The following is a 15,462-nucleotide window of genomic DNA, read 5'->3' as shown; positions in this document are numbered from 1 at the left end:
AACAGCCCCTCTCCCTGGGACTCATGATGCTGCGTTGTGCTCTTTGCCGTGACTATGTTGAATGCTGCAGCCCTGTATGGCTTCTTGCAGGGCCTCGTGGGTGCCAGTTCTGCCATTATTCCTGGCTTTAACCAGCTGTTGCTGCAGTGTGTGAACAGCTTCCCTGCTGTGCCCCCATCTCAGCCTTGTGTCTATGAGAGCTTTTGCCAAGCCTTTTCTGTTTTAGCGATGTACAAGCTAGTGGTGGGTTCATCACCCACATGTGCCAATGCTGTCCAGCACCTATCAAACTGGTGTATGAGAATTGCTCTGCATAGGCCACACAGCCCTTTCCTCGTGCCCCCGTAGTGCTGCAGGGCGGGTGGTGTGTGTGTGTCTGTAGGCATGTGCATATCTTGCTCAGTGGCACTGTGCTGGGCATTTGCACTGTCCCGTACTGGTGCTGCCAGACTCATTTGTGGAGTGTGTGCTTGTACATACCTCAGAAAATACCTTTGTTCAACATTGCTGCTGCCTTCTGTGCAGCACCCATCTCTGCAGTTCCCTGCCTTCCTGCACTGCCATGGTCTGAGAAAGGAGTGGTAGCTTCGGTTTTTTTGAGGGGTGGGGGGGGGGGTTGGGGTGTGTGTGTGTGGGTGTGGTTTTTTAATCAACACTACAACCTGATTTTAGATGTCATTTAATGACTTTTGTGCTCTTTTTTTTTTTATTTGGCCACAACCACTTCATTTTGACATACTTTTTTTTTCTTTTATTCTTTTCTTTGGTGCCTACCCCAGGTCTTCGACTCCACTGCACAGTCATGCTCCTTGGTTTCTTTGTGTGTGCCTCAGGTCTGCTTAAAGAACTTACAATAGTAGGCATGTGTCTGTTCTGACCCTCCAGGATAGTACCTCTAAACAAACATTTTCCAATTTTCCAGGGCACCAGAGCTTTATAAAAAAATCTTGTGTTTTACTGATAGCCCTAATTCTTTTTAATATACCTCCCTAAAATACAAAAGTTAGCTGGCAAAACAAGGTGCTTTGGCTCTCTGCAGCTACAGCCTTGCTACCTGCAGCCCAAGTTACAGCACGGCAGCACCTGCACCCCACCAGCACGGTGCTTTTGCTCCTCAGGTACCCCTCATCTCACCAGACCAGGGAGCAGCACAGCCCCCTCCCGCCAGCAGCCTGCTGGGATCTGGCCTCATCCTCCTTCCTGGCCCTGCTGCCAGGGTGTCTCTGCCCTCTGCAGCCTGTTGTGCAGTGAAAGCAGCTGTGATGCCACCCTCAGTGGGACAGTCTGTTAACTGCAGCTTGTCCAGCAGCACAACATGGCTCAGCATGCAGCACTGGCACTCCCCCGAGAGCCAGAGGTGTGACAGACGGCCTTAAGAGGACTTGCAGCTCTTGCACGCTGTGCAACAACAGGTCCCCTTCTAAGGGCCATACACACATGTTCCAGAAGTGCTAGTACCCGTACACACGTGCACACACACACACACAGATCTGCAACTCTGCAGGGACAGTTCTGCCTTTGAGCCAGGATGCTTTTATTGAAAAGACCCTGCCACAGGGAGTCACTTGTTCTGTCCCTTCCCTACCTAGTCCTGCAGCAGGAGCTGAGCAGCACCTGGAAGGATGAGTCCTGAAAGTGCTTTTTACTGGGAGGTTTATTCCTGGAAGACGCTAGATCCTGTGATTGCTTGAGTCCAGGGCTGCAGAGCCAGCATCCTAGCTCAGTGACAGGCTGCAGAGCAGAGCACGGAGAGAGAGCAGCAGCCAGGGCACCAGCTGCCATCTCTGCAGCAGAAAGCCTCCTCACATCACCCCCTTCCCCCTGCCGCTGGCAAGAGGGCATGCCTGGGCCTGGCCTCAGCCTCGGACACCGAGCACTGCAGATGCCCAGCGAGAGATCTCTGCCTGCAGGCTCTGGGGAGCAAACAAGCACAGTCCAGGCACCGCTACTTCACCAGCCCCAGGGTGGTCAGTGACACGAGCAGGTGGACTGGGCACGAAACAGCGAGCCAGTGGTCCACCAGCTCTAAGCATTCAGGACCAGCCTTTTTCCAACAGGTCTGTGCTACATCAGCCAACCTGGTGCAGGCCATGGGACTAGCTCCAGGAATGGGAGCACCAGCAGTGACCACATCCCCGCAAGACAGAAGGAGCCAGGAGTGGGATGTGCTGCTATTGAAGCTAGGGTTGTCCCCAGAGCAGTGATGAGCTCTGCAGCCCACATCCTGCTGAGCCCACCGAGACCCTGTTGGGCCTCACCCCATCATCTCCTCGAGGCAGCACAGGCATCGCGCTGCCTGCAGGGTGCTCACAGCAGCTCCCCCACAAACAGCTTGAATGTGTCAGGACTGAGCCCTACTATGGAAATGGCAAAGCCACAGCCATGCCCTGGCACCGCGTGCTCCCATAGCTCTGGGGGGCTCACGCTAGCCCATAAAACAGCTCCAGCCAGCACTCCCTGCCCCAGCTGCGTGCTCTGCAGGCGGGCTAGACACCGCGGCAGCACTAGATCCTCATGCTCACTTGTGTCTTTGTCCCCTGCAGCAGAGAGAGGCCTTGAAGCCCCTGCATGGCCAGGACGGGGTGCAGCAGAGCCCCCTTATGCAGCAGGGATCCACTCCAGCTGTGCTCACTGGGCCCGGCCCCACAGGTAAACCCTCTTACCACCTGGCTGTGACTTCCCTGGCAGCACTGGGGCAAATGCCTGCACTGCCCCATCCCCTCAGTCTCAGGGCCAGAAGGGGAGCAGCTCCCACCCCCTGCAGGCAGCCCTCTGAGCCCAGACACCAGCGGCTGGGAGCAAGGTCTGCCCCGGGCTGGCTGCCGGGCAGGCGGCGGGTACCATGTGGTTGTACCCAGGCCTTTGGCCAAGCCAGCGCATAGGGACATTGCCTCCCCACAAGCCAGCGCACCAGCCTCTCTGCTCCCCTAGACTTGCCCCCCTGTGCTGGTGGTGTGCCCCCCCCACCCTTTCTCAGCTCCGTGGTCCACAGTGGCAGGGGAGCAGGGCCAGGCATGTGGGATGGGCAGGGCCACGCACTGCATGCACGGCTGGGAGCCGGCTCCATGCACATCCCTGGACAGGTGCCCTCGGGAAAGCGTAAGTTCTGATACGCGGATCTTCGCATGCAGAATTCCAGGCTGGGCACCCGGTGCTGCCTCCTCTTCCAAGGCCTGCTTTGGCTCTGGCAGGACGCCCAGGACCGCAGACACAGAGCTGGCGCTGCACTTACACCTCGATTATATTGACCGAGGGAGACTTCTTCTATGAGAGAAAAAAAAAACAACTGCTTTAAGGCCTTGTTTTGTTAAGTCCCCTGGGATGCAGAGCCCCCAGCCTCCCACGGCAGGTACCACGACCAGCAGTCCTCCTCTGCAAAAACGGCTGCCAGCTGCAGCTGAGCCCTCTGCCCTGAGCTGAGGTATGGGCAAGCTGCAGCAGAGACCTGGCTTCAACATCTCCCTCAGAAGACCAAGTGAGCTAACCCCACACCCCCAGCATTTCGCATGGATGCAGTCTCCTGCCACAAAGGTTCAGGTAGCTAGCTCGGCTGCATCGCCTGGGTGCCTCTCTCCAGGTGAATCCCTTCAACCAGTCACCTCCCCAGGAAGCCTTTCTGCCCACTGCTGTGCCTCAGTGCTCCTGGGTGAACCAGCGCCCCCCCCCCCCCCCCCATACTCTTCAGCCTCCAGGGCTTGCAGATAGGTGATGACTTCCAGAGGTAGCCATGCTACGCCTGATGCCCTTGCACAGGAGGTAGGTGCAGGGTCAGAACACAAAAGATAAGTGAGGGGGTAGGAGAATGTCTGCCATGGGGCAGAGAACCCAGAAAGCACAGAATGATCAGCATGGAGGGACAGAAAAGGCCTGCTGAGTGCCAGGCACATCTCACTGCCATGCCCCTCATGACAGCTCCGGAGCGTGCCAAGGGAACTAAAGGCTGCAGGTGGCAAGGTGAATTTTTCTTTAAAACCATTGCAAGCACAAGCAGGCACTTTAACTAAAAGCAACGTGCTCACTGAAGAGCACAGCAGATATGTGAATTCAGAGAAGGTGCTGGGAAAGAAGGGCAGGGGTTCTGGTTGCTGCACATCTGTTTTGTAGCTCAGCCCTTTCACACTGGAGCAAGGCACGTGCACACTGAAGCAGGGCACAGGAGGCGAGTGTTCCCGTGACCACGCTTTATAACAGGGCTCAGATGAAGAGCTGCACCATTGCCTGCTACTTTACAGCAGCTTGGCCCTGAAGCCAGGAGGGGAAGCAAATGCAGAACTTTTTCTTTCCTATGCCTCGTTCCCAGCTTTGTAATTAAGGACTGCAAGAATGCAGTGCTGTCACCTTCAAGGATGCCAAAAGTATGGTGAATGCAAAAAAAACAAGCTGAGGTGCATCAGCCCTGTACAGGCGAACTTCACAAGCAGCAGGAACAGGCCTTCGCACCTGCCTTTGCAGCCCAGTATGAGCAGGGTCAGTTTGGAGCAGGGATCCAAGAGGGATCTTTTTGGCAAGGAGTAATCAAGAAGCTGGAAAATCTGGAGAACTGGGGCCTTGAAGTCCCGATAGGAAGTTTCTGCTCCTGACATCCACTGGAAACCAAGATGTGGAAACAGAGGGGCAATGAGGCAACAGAGTGAGTTCCCACTATGGATAGAGGAGGCAGAAGAGACACAAGGGAAAAACCTAATGCAAGGTCCTGTTAGAGCATGTGCATCACTGTTATAAATTACTGTCTTTGTCAAGTAAAAAAGGGAGATGTGTCAGGTGCTGAGGAAAGAGCGAGATGAAAGTACTGCTCCCTCCCATCCACAGCTCAGCACAGTACCTTTGTTAGGGTGGAGAAGGGGCTCTGGGGTCCTTCCCATGAACAACTTGTGTAGTGATGGCCTGGAGCAGGCCTGAGCAAAGGCAGCCATGGACCAGTGCAGCAACTACAAGAACAGCTGCCCAGCCTGACCACCTCCTGCCTAAACTGGCAGGAGCTAGATCTGTGTATGGGATGAAAAGCTGTGCATCCTTGGAGGGACATGGTAAAGGGGCCGTTACAGTGACAGGACAGGCACCACCCCACAATGTGGGAGCCACCTCAGCTGATACATCCTGCTGTCTCTTCCAGTGTTCCTCCTGCAATCATCCATGGGGCACACACACTGCCCCAGAGAGACCAGGGCTTACTGCACTCTAAACTCCCTCATTTTTTAGGGAGAGGGCATGAGTTGGGATGTTTCTATTTCTGGAGAGAGCCAGAACCGTCCAGGCAGCAAGGCACAGCAGACATCACATGCCATCCCTCCTGCCAGCCCTCCCCACTCACCTTGCTCCGCAGCAGCCCTCCGCTGGGTCGCTCTGGCGTGCTGTGCTCCGAGGACGGCTTTGTCTTTTCCTTGTTGTTGTTGGAGTCGTTGTCCTTGATGATGTCATACTGTCTGCAGAAGAGGGCGATCACCGCTGCAGAAAGACAGGGGATGAAGGACTCCTTCATGCTGTCTGCATGCTGTCTGCCCCTGTTTTCCCTCCCCACAGCATCCCAGCTGGACAGCAGTCAGGCCCAGGGCACACTGGGGTGCAGGCCACCCACACACTCCACCTGTGTCAGCCTGGACCACCTCAGGCACCTCTGCATGTGTGGCCAGGCCAGTCTCCTTGGGCAGACAAGGCATGGATGCAGCTAAGGCCATCAGGGCACACGTGAGGTGCTTGGTGCCTACAGCTCAGGGCTCTGAGGCCAAAGGCAGATGTTGAAGCACTCACAGAGGGACAGCCCTTGAGGTCCACAAGCAGCTGAGTGGGGTTTTGGCCCAGTGCTTGTGACCCTCACAAAAGCTAGCCCTTGGCTTTGTCCTGTCTTGCCAACTGACTGTGGGGTCAGCCACTCTGTCATGGATTTACGGCACCCATCTCACGCAGCACACATCCTACACCTTGGGACCCTGGATGCAGGACTCTGGAGCAGTGCTTGGAACCGTAATCATTAGATGTGTTGGACCCGTTCCAACCACAGTGCGTTATCACAGCCACCCACAGACTGGACCTGACTTCTCCCTGCTGGCATTCTGACACACCAACCTGCACAAAGCATAAGCTAGCAGCAGACATCTTGTCTTTTCTTCCGGTGCACTAGAAAAGTGGTCAAGGCCAGGGCAAGGAGCAATTCCTGCAAGGTACCACTAGAAAATCCACATTTACCAGGAAGGGAGTAGGGGACAAATGACTTGCCATTCACAGCAGCTGCATGGGGCCAGTCAGGAGCTGACTTACCTCCTAGGTTTTCCTTGCTCCCAGGCAACATGTTGTTTGCTAGAGCACTGGCTTTAATCAGGTGCTGTACAGGAGCGAATCACCCATCTTACACAGCTACTACCGGCCTTGCAGCAATGTTACCGCATGTCGGACAAGCTAGCTAAGGACCAAGTTACACATCAGTTAACATCAGCTGGGATGCTCCCACCCTGTAACTCTGTATTCCTTGGGTCCCACACTGTCTCCTCCTCTTCCAGCACAGCAGCCAGGCTGGCCAGCCCACACGCTTCAGGCCACTACTGCTGAGCAGTGGCTGTGGTTGCTCCTTTTACCCCACTGGCTTGAGCTCCTACAAAGACTCAATGGACTTACAGGAAAGGATGCCAGACACATACTAATACGCCTCTGCACTCTTTCAAGCCCCATCTTCTTCATGGACCCTGGATTGCACCACTGCCCCAGCCTGCTGGAACATTGCTTGTGGCACTCACCTGCCCACATAAGCAGCACAGCCACGATGATGATGATCTCGCCCGTTTGCAGCTGCCTGTCTTTGTCCAGCCCTTCCATGGTGATGTCACCTGCAGAGAAGAGAACCCAGGCAGGGCTGGCAGCAGATACCCTCCCACCAGAACCTACTTCAGGACCAGCAACACCTGAGGATCTCAGAAGGAGCTCCAGAGAAGAGAGACCCACCTCTCCCAAACAAGGATGGGTGTGGGATGACATCTGGGCTCTGGAGAAGACATGCGGCCTGTGGCTTTCCCACATCAGATAAGCCATCCTCACCACCAAAGGCAGTCAGGGATTCTAACTGCTTGTTTGGGTTCAAGTAGGGACTGCACAATGCATGGGAGGAATCACTGAAGTTACTTCCTATGTAGGAAACCAGGGCAAGTTAGGAAGGCCCTGAGCTGAACACAAAAGTTCTGAGGTAAGTAAGCCATTTGCTTGCCCTGTTACACTCTTCTCAAGTCCCCCTCTTATGGCTAGTGCTGGAGACAGACCCCTGTGCCCAGCTGACACCCTCTGGGCATCATTGCTCTTGGATTCTTGGATCATCTCTTCCTCATGGAGCAGTATGTAGGCAACCCCAAGGCAAGAAGGCACAGCATGGATATGAGTCGGAAAAGAGGCTGGGGGGCTCTGTCATTTGTCCTTTGATAGCTTGCAGGATGGGAGATCTGAGAGCCTGTTCAACATCTGCTTCCTATGGGCAGCAGCTGAGCAGGCCACAGCAGTTGTCCTGGCCACAGCCTGTTTAGCTGAATAGGGTGCCAGGACCGGTGACAGGAGGGCTGTAAACTGGGGCTTGGGGACATCATCATGGCCGTAGTGGACACAACAGCAGCCTGTTATGAGCCTGTGCGTCCCAAGCAGCCTGCTGCTCAAGGCAGCGCCTTTCTCACTGGCTGCTGGATCCCTGCCTGTGTGCTGTGGAGACCTTCAGATATGGTCCCACCAGCAGCACCCAGGCAAGCTGGAAGGAGCTGCCTCACCTTGGTTGGAGCTGTTGGAAGGGAGGCGGTCGGTCTCCTTCAGGGTCCGGAAGTGGACACGCTTGCTGGCCTGGCTTTCTCCATACAGGCCGATGCTCTGCACCTGGATGATGTAATCGGCATCCTCTGCCAAGTCCCACAGTACGCAGGCCCGGTTGGTTGTGTTCACCTCCCGGATGAAGCGCTGCATCTGTCCATCTTGCCGCTGCCAGAGTGAAGAGTTGTCATCCCCAGGAGGCTGTTCCCAGCCGCACCAGGCACAGGCCCCTGTCTGCAGGGCTGTGCTGGGCACTCTCCCCTTACTCCTCCCTTCCCAGGCAATCATCCACCCCTGGGGTGGGCCAGGCTGGCCAGCACTTTGCTATGCAGCATCCCTGTGTGGCCTGAGAGCCAGGCGCCTCCCTGGAGAAGCCACCATCATATCTGGGGCTGTGAAGGCAGAGCAAGGCAAGCAAAGAAGGGTTATGCCATGGTTAAAGCACCATCCTTATCCAGACAAATCGCAGGGAAGCCACTGGAGGGACAGCTACCCCCAGTACAGCCCATGCTCCGTTGCCTCCCACCAGAATGGATGGCTCAGACAGGGCACCCTGGCAAGGGCAGCTCAACAGCAGAGATGTCCTCAGGCAGGTGCCAGAGGAGCTCCCAACTGCAGCAAAAGGGCTGACATAGGAGCATACTGGCAATCAGTGAAAGAGGTCCCGAGCCCCCTGGGGACAGAGCCTGGGTACCTGCTGTAGGATGGCATAGCCGATGACCACGTCTCCTTCTGGGACGTCCCAGGAGACGGTGGCAGAGTTTGCCTTCAGCTGCGTCACGGTCACGTTGACAGGGGATGGTGGCCTGTCTGGGTGAGCCAGGGACGGACCGAGGCAAGGCACAGGAAAGAGGCAAAAGAAGATGTCTCAGAACAGGCACTCACCCCTGCACACCACGATGGGGACCCTCTCCAACATCTGCCCATGGCAGCACGTTGGGCAGGGCTACAGGGAACAGCTTCTCCAGTGAATCTGTCCCCAGGAGAGGAGTGGCAGAGCAGGTGCACAAGGCTGAGCCCCCACCAGCAGCAACACATATGTGACAGCATGGTGCTTGCTGGGCTAGTGGGCAGCTGCCCACTGTGTGTGGGGGCAGGTGTGCAGGCACAGAGCTACTCCCTGCCTGCGCAGCTATCCCATGGCTTTGGCAGTCTTTGCTCACCGGCCAGGACTCCTCCCTGCCTGGCTGTTGGTGAGAAATGTGCTCACTGCACACCTCACCCTCTGCAGTGTCCTATAGCAGGGAGGGAGGACAAGCTTGCAAGGCATCTGCCGGGCTCTTCTCTAAAGGGCTTGCTTGCAGCGGCAGACATAGCCCATTGCTCATAATACATGTTCCACGTAAAAGGCATTAGCAATGCTGACCACGTGCCCAGGCTGCCAGACCCAGCTAAAGACATGAAGGGGCCCCAGCAGGCTCCTTCTACCTTGCAGACATTGCAATGGGAAATGCATGAAAGCCTGTCATGAGCAAAAAAAAAGAATTAAGAGTTAGAGACTGTCATGGCAATTTAACCAGTCCCTGAAGCTCAGAATCACATGAAAAGTCTCTGCAGCCTGTCTCAGAGCACTGCAGAGACCCTGCTATCAGAGAGGAGAATGACATTCAGACCAGTTCTTCACAAGGGCATCTGCTTGCAGATCTGAGGGACCTTCACTGCTGCTCAGATGTTCATCTATTGGAAAGTTTACTTCATTCAGCTCCAGCACTAGCAGTAGCAGAGCTGCCTGGCATGACATGCTCCTGCTCAGCCTGGGCACAGAGTAGATTCTTGGTAGGGAAGTCCCATGTTTCTGTAGGGTTCAGAAAGTGCAAACACATCCTACATTAATGCAATTCTTCAACCAAGACTGTGATGGTAAAATCAGGCTCCTCTAAGCTGTGGGGCTGCCCCGTGGATATGCACATCATAAATGCCTGGCACACCACCCAGAGCTGTGTAGGAAGCAGCCCAGACACAGTATTTATATATCAACTGTGACAGAAAAATGGGGCAGCTTGGAATAAACACACTATGCAACTCAATCTGGCCATCTCAATCTGCCTGGCATTACTCCTTGCTCTAGAGCGGGGAGGAAAACCCAACGTGGAACGCAGAGCTGACTTCCCCAGCAGTGAAATGCCATCGGCTGCAAAGCTGGCAGCAACACTCAGCCATTGCTATCCTTCAGAAAGCTGGCTTGACTGACCCATGGTCTGCATCATCACCATTTTGAGACTTCACAGCACTAAGAACATGGCAGGAAACTACACAGGTACACAGATCTGCATACAAAGCCAAATCTTGACTGGAAATTAGACACAGAAGAGCGTGAAGACAGACGCTGAGGCTGTTGTTCATGTGTCCTCTCTCCCTGTAAACAAGACAGCGTCCTGCTACAGGCTACCTGTGTAGCACAAGTTCGATGCTGTGATTTATACAAATAGAAAGAGCCCCAGAGGGCACCCAAGAACAAGTCAAAAAGACAACTCTAACACTACCAACCACCACTGTCAGAGTGACAGGGAAAGGTAATTTCTGCAGGTCAGCTATTTAAATGCGTGCATTCACATTTGAATATTCCCAGGTCCAGATCAAACCAGGAAAAGGCTGTGATTCCCACTCTGAGAAATGCAGGGCTGTGGTTTGCCAGAGGCAATAAAGACAGATGGAAGGGTCACCCACAGAGCCCAGGAAATACATTCTCAGAGAGACACTGGAGCTGAGTGTGTCCTCAGCAGAAGCCTGCCGCATCACCAGGAGATAAAAGTCACTGGAGACAGCATGAACAAGGACATCACAGGATGCTGCACCTTCTCTTTCAGAACAGAAGCTAGACAACTAGAAAGTATTCAAAGGTACGCTGAACATCCTTTATCCTATTAAGAATGTGTCTCCTTAGAGTTTTGCCAGTGGGAAACTGGTTCATCACTCTAACCTGTGAAAGCGGGTCTTTGAGCCATGTCCTTATCTGCACACCCTGGTCTCCCACAAGCCAAGAGCAAAATGGGCTGAATAAAGCTCCAGCCCCAGACCTGGCCACTGACTGGGGCACATGTATACTGCACACCCAGGAGCTGAGCCCCCAGCAGATGCAGTCTGGTTTTCCACTACTGCCATGGCCAGTGTGCAAGTTAGTTGCACAACCAACAGTTGAGCTGTAGACACCACCCCATCAGCTAGCAAATAACCACGGCCTTGCACTGTCCCAGGCAGAAGCATTTCAAAGTGTGTGGGGAGGAAGGGCTGCAATGTTTTTGTTAGCCTTCAGGCATAAGAAGAACAACTGCCTAAGGCTACCACTATGTCAGCAAATGCAGTGAGGTCAGGAACAGCCTGGGAATCCAGTGGTGGAGACTGGTCCCGGGAACTGCTCTGGTCTGAACCAGCCAGTGTGTGCCCAAACCACTCCTGGGCACAGCTCAGGAGTTAGCATGAGCCACGAACCATTCCTAGTAGGTAGCAGATGTGCTCCCCGCTTTGGAACTCATCAGCCTAGTGCTATGGACGTGACCAGATGGTGCCAGCTAGCCTCAGGACAAGAAGAGGACCTGGTGCTTCACAGGATACATCTACAGTAATAAATCAGGTAGCTTTTTACAGCTATCCGAGCGAGAAGAGGTCTGAACATGCCCAAAGGGGATACCTGGACTTTCCGACCTTTAAGTGTACGTGAGGAAATTAAAGGAGGGTCGGCAGGGTCTGACATCTCTGCAACACAGAGTCTGTGGAGGGAGCTTGTAGCAGGCTCCTTGCTCTGCAAAAGAATTTTCTAGGCTTCTGCAGGGACCCCAGCCTGGCCCAGCCCATGTTTTCAGGCAGAGGATGCTGAGACATGGCCCTGAGGCTGAGTCACTCTATGATTTGAGAACAAGGGCAATGCACTGATCCACAAGCCATGCTGCTGGGTCTGCACAGGGCTTGACAGTATTGCTTCAACTGTACTTAGCCAGAGCTTACACAGGCCCTGTGCAGGGACCTTCACTCACTGGCAATGGAAGGGCATCCCTGGGGGGATACCACCCCGGTAACAGACTGCAAAGACATACACCCAAAGCCAGCATGATCTGCTGTTACACCTGGAGACATTTCACAAATGGAGAGAAGAGAGGGCAAGAGCACAGTGCGCGTGGCTAGTCAGTGCTTCAGACCTCATGCATCGTAAACACACTTTGTGCAGCTCCAGGCAAGCAGACCTGAACCTGTGTGACAGCGAGACCTGAAGGTGTCCAGGCTTTAGCTCTTCGTTGGAAAAATGACTGGTCAGTTTGCAGTTCAGCAAACTGGAGCAAATATGTTTCTGGGCACATGGGATTTGCACACCTAGCAGAAAGAGACAAGACAAGAAGTTTCAGAAGTCAAAACCAGAGAAGTTCACCCTAGAAACACAGGGCAATGTTTAATCCCAAGGATATTCCAAAGGAGACCTCACTGGAAGTTGTTACTGCAAGACCTTCAAAGAACAGCTCACACCATAGACAGCTTCGCGTATGATCCCCACGTTAAGCATAACATTCTCCAGCCTGCTCTGCCGCTGAGGTCAGAGTGGTTTCATGCCAGAGCTGTCACCATAAAGATCTGTGAGTGCAAGGGCTCCAAAAAAATGTACTCTCTGAAGCCAACTACTAAAAACATTCCTGCAAAGCCAAGATGCTCCAACACCCTGCTGGACTCTCTGGGGAAAAGCATGCCACAGCTAAGCTCTGCCCAATGCATTAATCACTAATGGTTCTGCATCATTTGTAAGTTATCCAGCTTCACTTTTTATTAAAGCCATGTCAAGACACAAGCACCACCACAGAAAGCAATCACTTACTCAAGGCCTGGCGCACCCTTTTGTCCTGCCAGTACAGCAGCACGTTCCTTTCAGGCCTGCTGAAGGGGTGGGAAGGGTTGGTCCTGAGTGCTGGAGCCAGCAGCGTTGCAGCCCGAGGTGGGGCAGCCAAGCACTGGGCTATATCTGCCACGCAGCCTGGCTTCCCAGGTTAGAGAAGAGGCCAGGCAGGTGCACTTCACCAGCGATGCTGGCAGATGTGGTGCCGCATAGGGACAGGGCACAGCCCCGCTGGCACCCTCCCCACCCTGCTGTGACTCTGGGGGAGGGGACCCCACCTGCACATCGGCCTGTGCCCTTGGGACCGCTGCTCAAGGGCACCCAGATGTTTGCCCAACTTATCCCTGCAGCAGGGAAGTAAGCACCAGGCCGCACAGCTAAAAATAAGTGGCCCCTTTTTAACAACCCTGACTGCATTTCTTCCCGAACCCTTTAAGCCCCGGAGCATCTGTTTTGCAAGGAGACCCAAAACACGGCAGAAAATGTCTGATAATCGCAATTCGGCTTAATCAGGAACCTGACAAGGGCCAAGTAAGACAGCAGGAGGCTGCCGCTGACACAGGGCCATGCGGACGAGTCAAGGGAAGAAAGGACGGCGGCGCCCTGCGTGCCCACAGACCTCGGCATCTCAGCAGACACCAGCCCAGCGCAAGCAAGGCAGGCAGGCAGCGTCCCCCTGCAGCCCAGCCCGCAGCCCGGGAGCATCCCTGCCCAGCGGCATCGACTCTCTCAGGACTCGCTGCTCACTGCTGGGGGGCAAGGACGGGAGCGGGGGGCCGCCCCCCGCGAGGGCGCAAGGAGGGCACAGGCGGGAGGCACAAGCGGGCGGCTGCCCGTGCCCCCGGGAGAGCCGGGAGCCCTCCGCGGCCGGCAGCCACGGCCAGACGGTGGCACCCTGTCCCGCGGCACGGCCGGCCTGGGGGCCGGGCGCAGCCCCCGGGGGGTGCCCGGGGGCCCGAGGAGGCCGGGCCGGGCCCCAGGTCGCAGCGGCCGAGGCCGCGCCGGGGACGGGGCGAGGCCGGCGGGAGCGGCCGGCGGGGGAGGCCCGGCCCGCAGAAGAGGCCGGCGCACGGCGGGGCACGCCGCCCCCTCGCCTGGGGAGAGCCGGCCCCGCGCCCTCGCCCGGTCCCGCCGCAGGCAGCAGCGCGGGCCGACCCGCCGGGCCCCGCGGCAGCGAGCAGGGCCACCGCGGCCCCCGGTCCCGGCCTGGCCGCACTTACTGGCTCGCACGAGGCAGAGGTCGCAGCTGAAGAGCAGCAGGACGGGGTTGAGGAACGCCGAGAAGCGGGACATGGCGGCGGGGCCGGCGCAGGGGCGCCCCCGGACTGCGGCCCCGGCCCGGGCGGCAGCCCTGGCACCGGCCCGGCTCCCTGCGCCGCGGGACGGAGCGGGGCCGAGCCCCGGCCGCAGCGCCCGGGGCGGGGGGGTGTGTGGTGGAACGGCCGCCCGGCCCTCCCCGGCCCCGCTCCGCCCTGCTCCGCCCCCCGAGCGGCACCGCAGCGGCTCCGGCGCCGCCTCCCACCTGCCCCGGTGCCGCCCCCGAGCCGTACCCGGCCCCGCCCCACCCTGCCGTACCCCCGCAGCCGCCGGCGCTGCTCTCGGTGCCCTCCCCCGGTAAGCACGGGTGCCCCACCGCATGCCGCGCCCCCGCCGGTGCCGGCTCTCCCCACGCACTGTGCTCACGCGTCGTGCCCGGCTCAGCCGCCCCCCTCGCCCGGTCCCGGTGTGGCGCGTCGCACGCTCCCGCCCCGCGGGTGTTGGCTCAGGCTGCCCGGCGCTCCCTCGGGTGTCCTGCGGGGGCTGGCGGCAGCGATGGCACCCGCGCGTGGAAGGGTGGCCGGCCACTGCGCACGACGACAGCGTCAGTCTCCAGGATACTGGAGGGCTTCTGTGCCAGGCGGGCCTCGGGCAGGGCCAACGCTGGCTGTCACCTTGCGGTGCTCACAGCAGAAGGCTTCGTGGCGGAGGGCAGGGCCGTCCCACGCAGCCCCTGCCCAGGCTCCTGCACACGGCTGTGACAGGCCGAGGGGGCCCTCAGTCACCTTCGTACCCTGCACAGGGTTCTTGCGCACCTCTTGGTTCTGCTGCAGGAGGCTCCTAAAAGGCACATGGGAGAAACCTGTCCCATCCTCCCCGGGTTTCATTGCTCCTTGATGTGGACACTGTAGCATGGACCAATGGGTGGAGGTGGTGCTGGCCAAAACCTTGACCCATGGAGCTGCGGATGCAGAGCGATTGCTCACCAACCTGATCCTTGCAGTGCAGCTCTAATGGTCCCTGCTTGTGTGTGTTGTCATCAATTAACGAGTTTACGCTTGCAAAATTCCCCTGACCCATGGCCACCCAGGAGCTCATCCGGGCCTTTGGCAAGAGCTGGCCGCAGCAGAGCTCTGCTTGCTCCCCAGGGGTTGTGCCTGGGCTCAGGGTTCTTGCCAGGTGCACAGTTGGAGATGCACCTGCATTATGGCACTGAATATCTGATGATTGGGACAGCCTCCCTTCCGCCCCACCGTGCTGCAGAGCTACACCCAACCACGGGCTCTTGCTCACCTGCTAGAAGCAGTGACACTTTGCAGTATTGCTGAGAGCAATCTTCACTAATTTGTGGGATGCTGGCTATTGGGGAGGTAACTCCATCCTCTCCTGTCATAGTCTAGGCTGTTGCTCCCTCAGGCTTAGGCACAGTCCTTTCTGCAGGGCCAGCCGCGCTGCACTGCAGCCCACAGGCAGTGGTTAACTGTAAATGCCTATGTTCAGGTGCCCCTTCTTGCCTTCAGTCTGACCAAACAGGTATGGCATGGGACTGCAGGATGCTGGGCAAAATGGGTTTTACTTGTGGGACCTTCCCTGCCCTTTAGCACTTTGCTGCTGGG

At 56.7% G+C, this 15,462-nt stretch overlaps 1 protein-coding gene across 5 annotated transcripts; it reads right to left on the bottom strand.

Moving 5' to 3' along the window:
• Nucleotides 1–1,510: 1,510 nt before the first annotated feature.
• On the bottom strand, nt 1,511–14,041 carry FNDC4 (fibronectin type III domain containing 4). 5 transcript variants are annotated; one of them, XM_056344208.1, is made up of 6 exons: nt 13,810–14,041; nt 8,468–8,583; nt 7,737–7,941; nt 6,729–6,818; nt 5,312–5,445; nt 1,511–3,264 (listed from the first exon to the last, which is right to left on the bottom strand). In XM_056344208.1, the coding sequence occupies exons 1-6, from the start codon at nt 13,880–13,882 to the stop codon at nt 3,229–3,231; spliced, it is 654 nt and encodes a 217-aa protein (XP_056200183.1). In that variant the 5' UTR covers nt 13,883–14,041; the 3' UTR covers nt 1,511–3,228. The 5 variants fall into 5 exon arrangements, 2 of the variants coding, with proteins under 2 accessions (XP_056200183.1, XP_056200185.1); XM_056344210.1 differs by having other exon boundaries at nt 1,511–3,261; XR_008822665.1 differs by lacking the exon at nt 1,511–3,264 and having other exon boundaries at nt 5,398–5,445; nt 6,064–6,818.
• Between the last annotated feature and the right edge of the window lie 1,421 nt (nt 14,042–15,462).

Source organism: Falco biarmicus, chromosome 6, assembly GCF_023638135.1.
Source record: "Falco biarmicus isolate bFalBia1 chromosome 6, bFalBia1.pri, whole genome shotgun sequence".
NCBI lineage: Eukaryota > Metazoa > Chordata > Aves > Falconiformes > Falconidae > Falco > Falco biarmicus.
The sequence above is the reverse complement of the archived record's forward strand: the minus strand, read 5'-3'. Positions and strand labels throughout refer to the sequence as shown.

What these genes read in the sequence shown, in the direction of transcription:
- FNDC4 (XM_056344208.1), bottom strand. Translation starts at nt 13,882, where the DNA reads ATGTCCCGCTTCTCGGCGTTCCTCAACCCCGTCCTGCTGCTCTTCAGC. An exon ending in CCTCTGCCTCGTGCGAGCCA is followed by an intron (nt 8,584 to 13,809) that starts GTAAGTGCGGCC and finishes TGGCTCACCCAG; the next exon opens with ACAGGCCACCATCCCCTGTC. An exon ending in TTCCAACAGCTCCAACCAAG is followed by an intron (nt 6,819 to 7,736) that starts GTGAGGCAGCTC and finishes TCTTCTCTGCAG; the next exon opens with GTGACATCACCATGGAAGGG.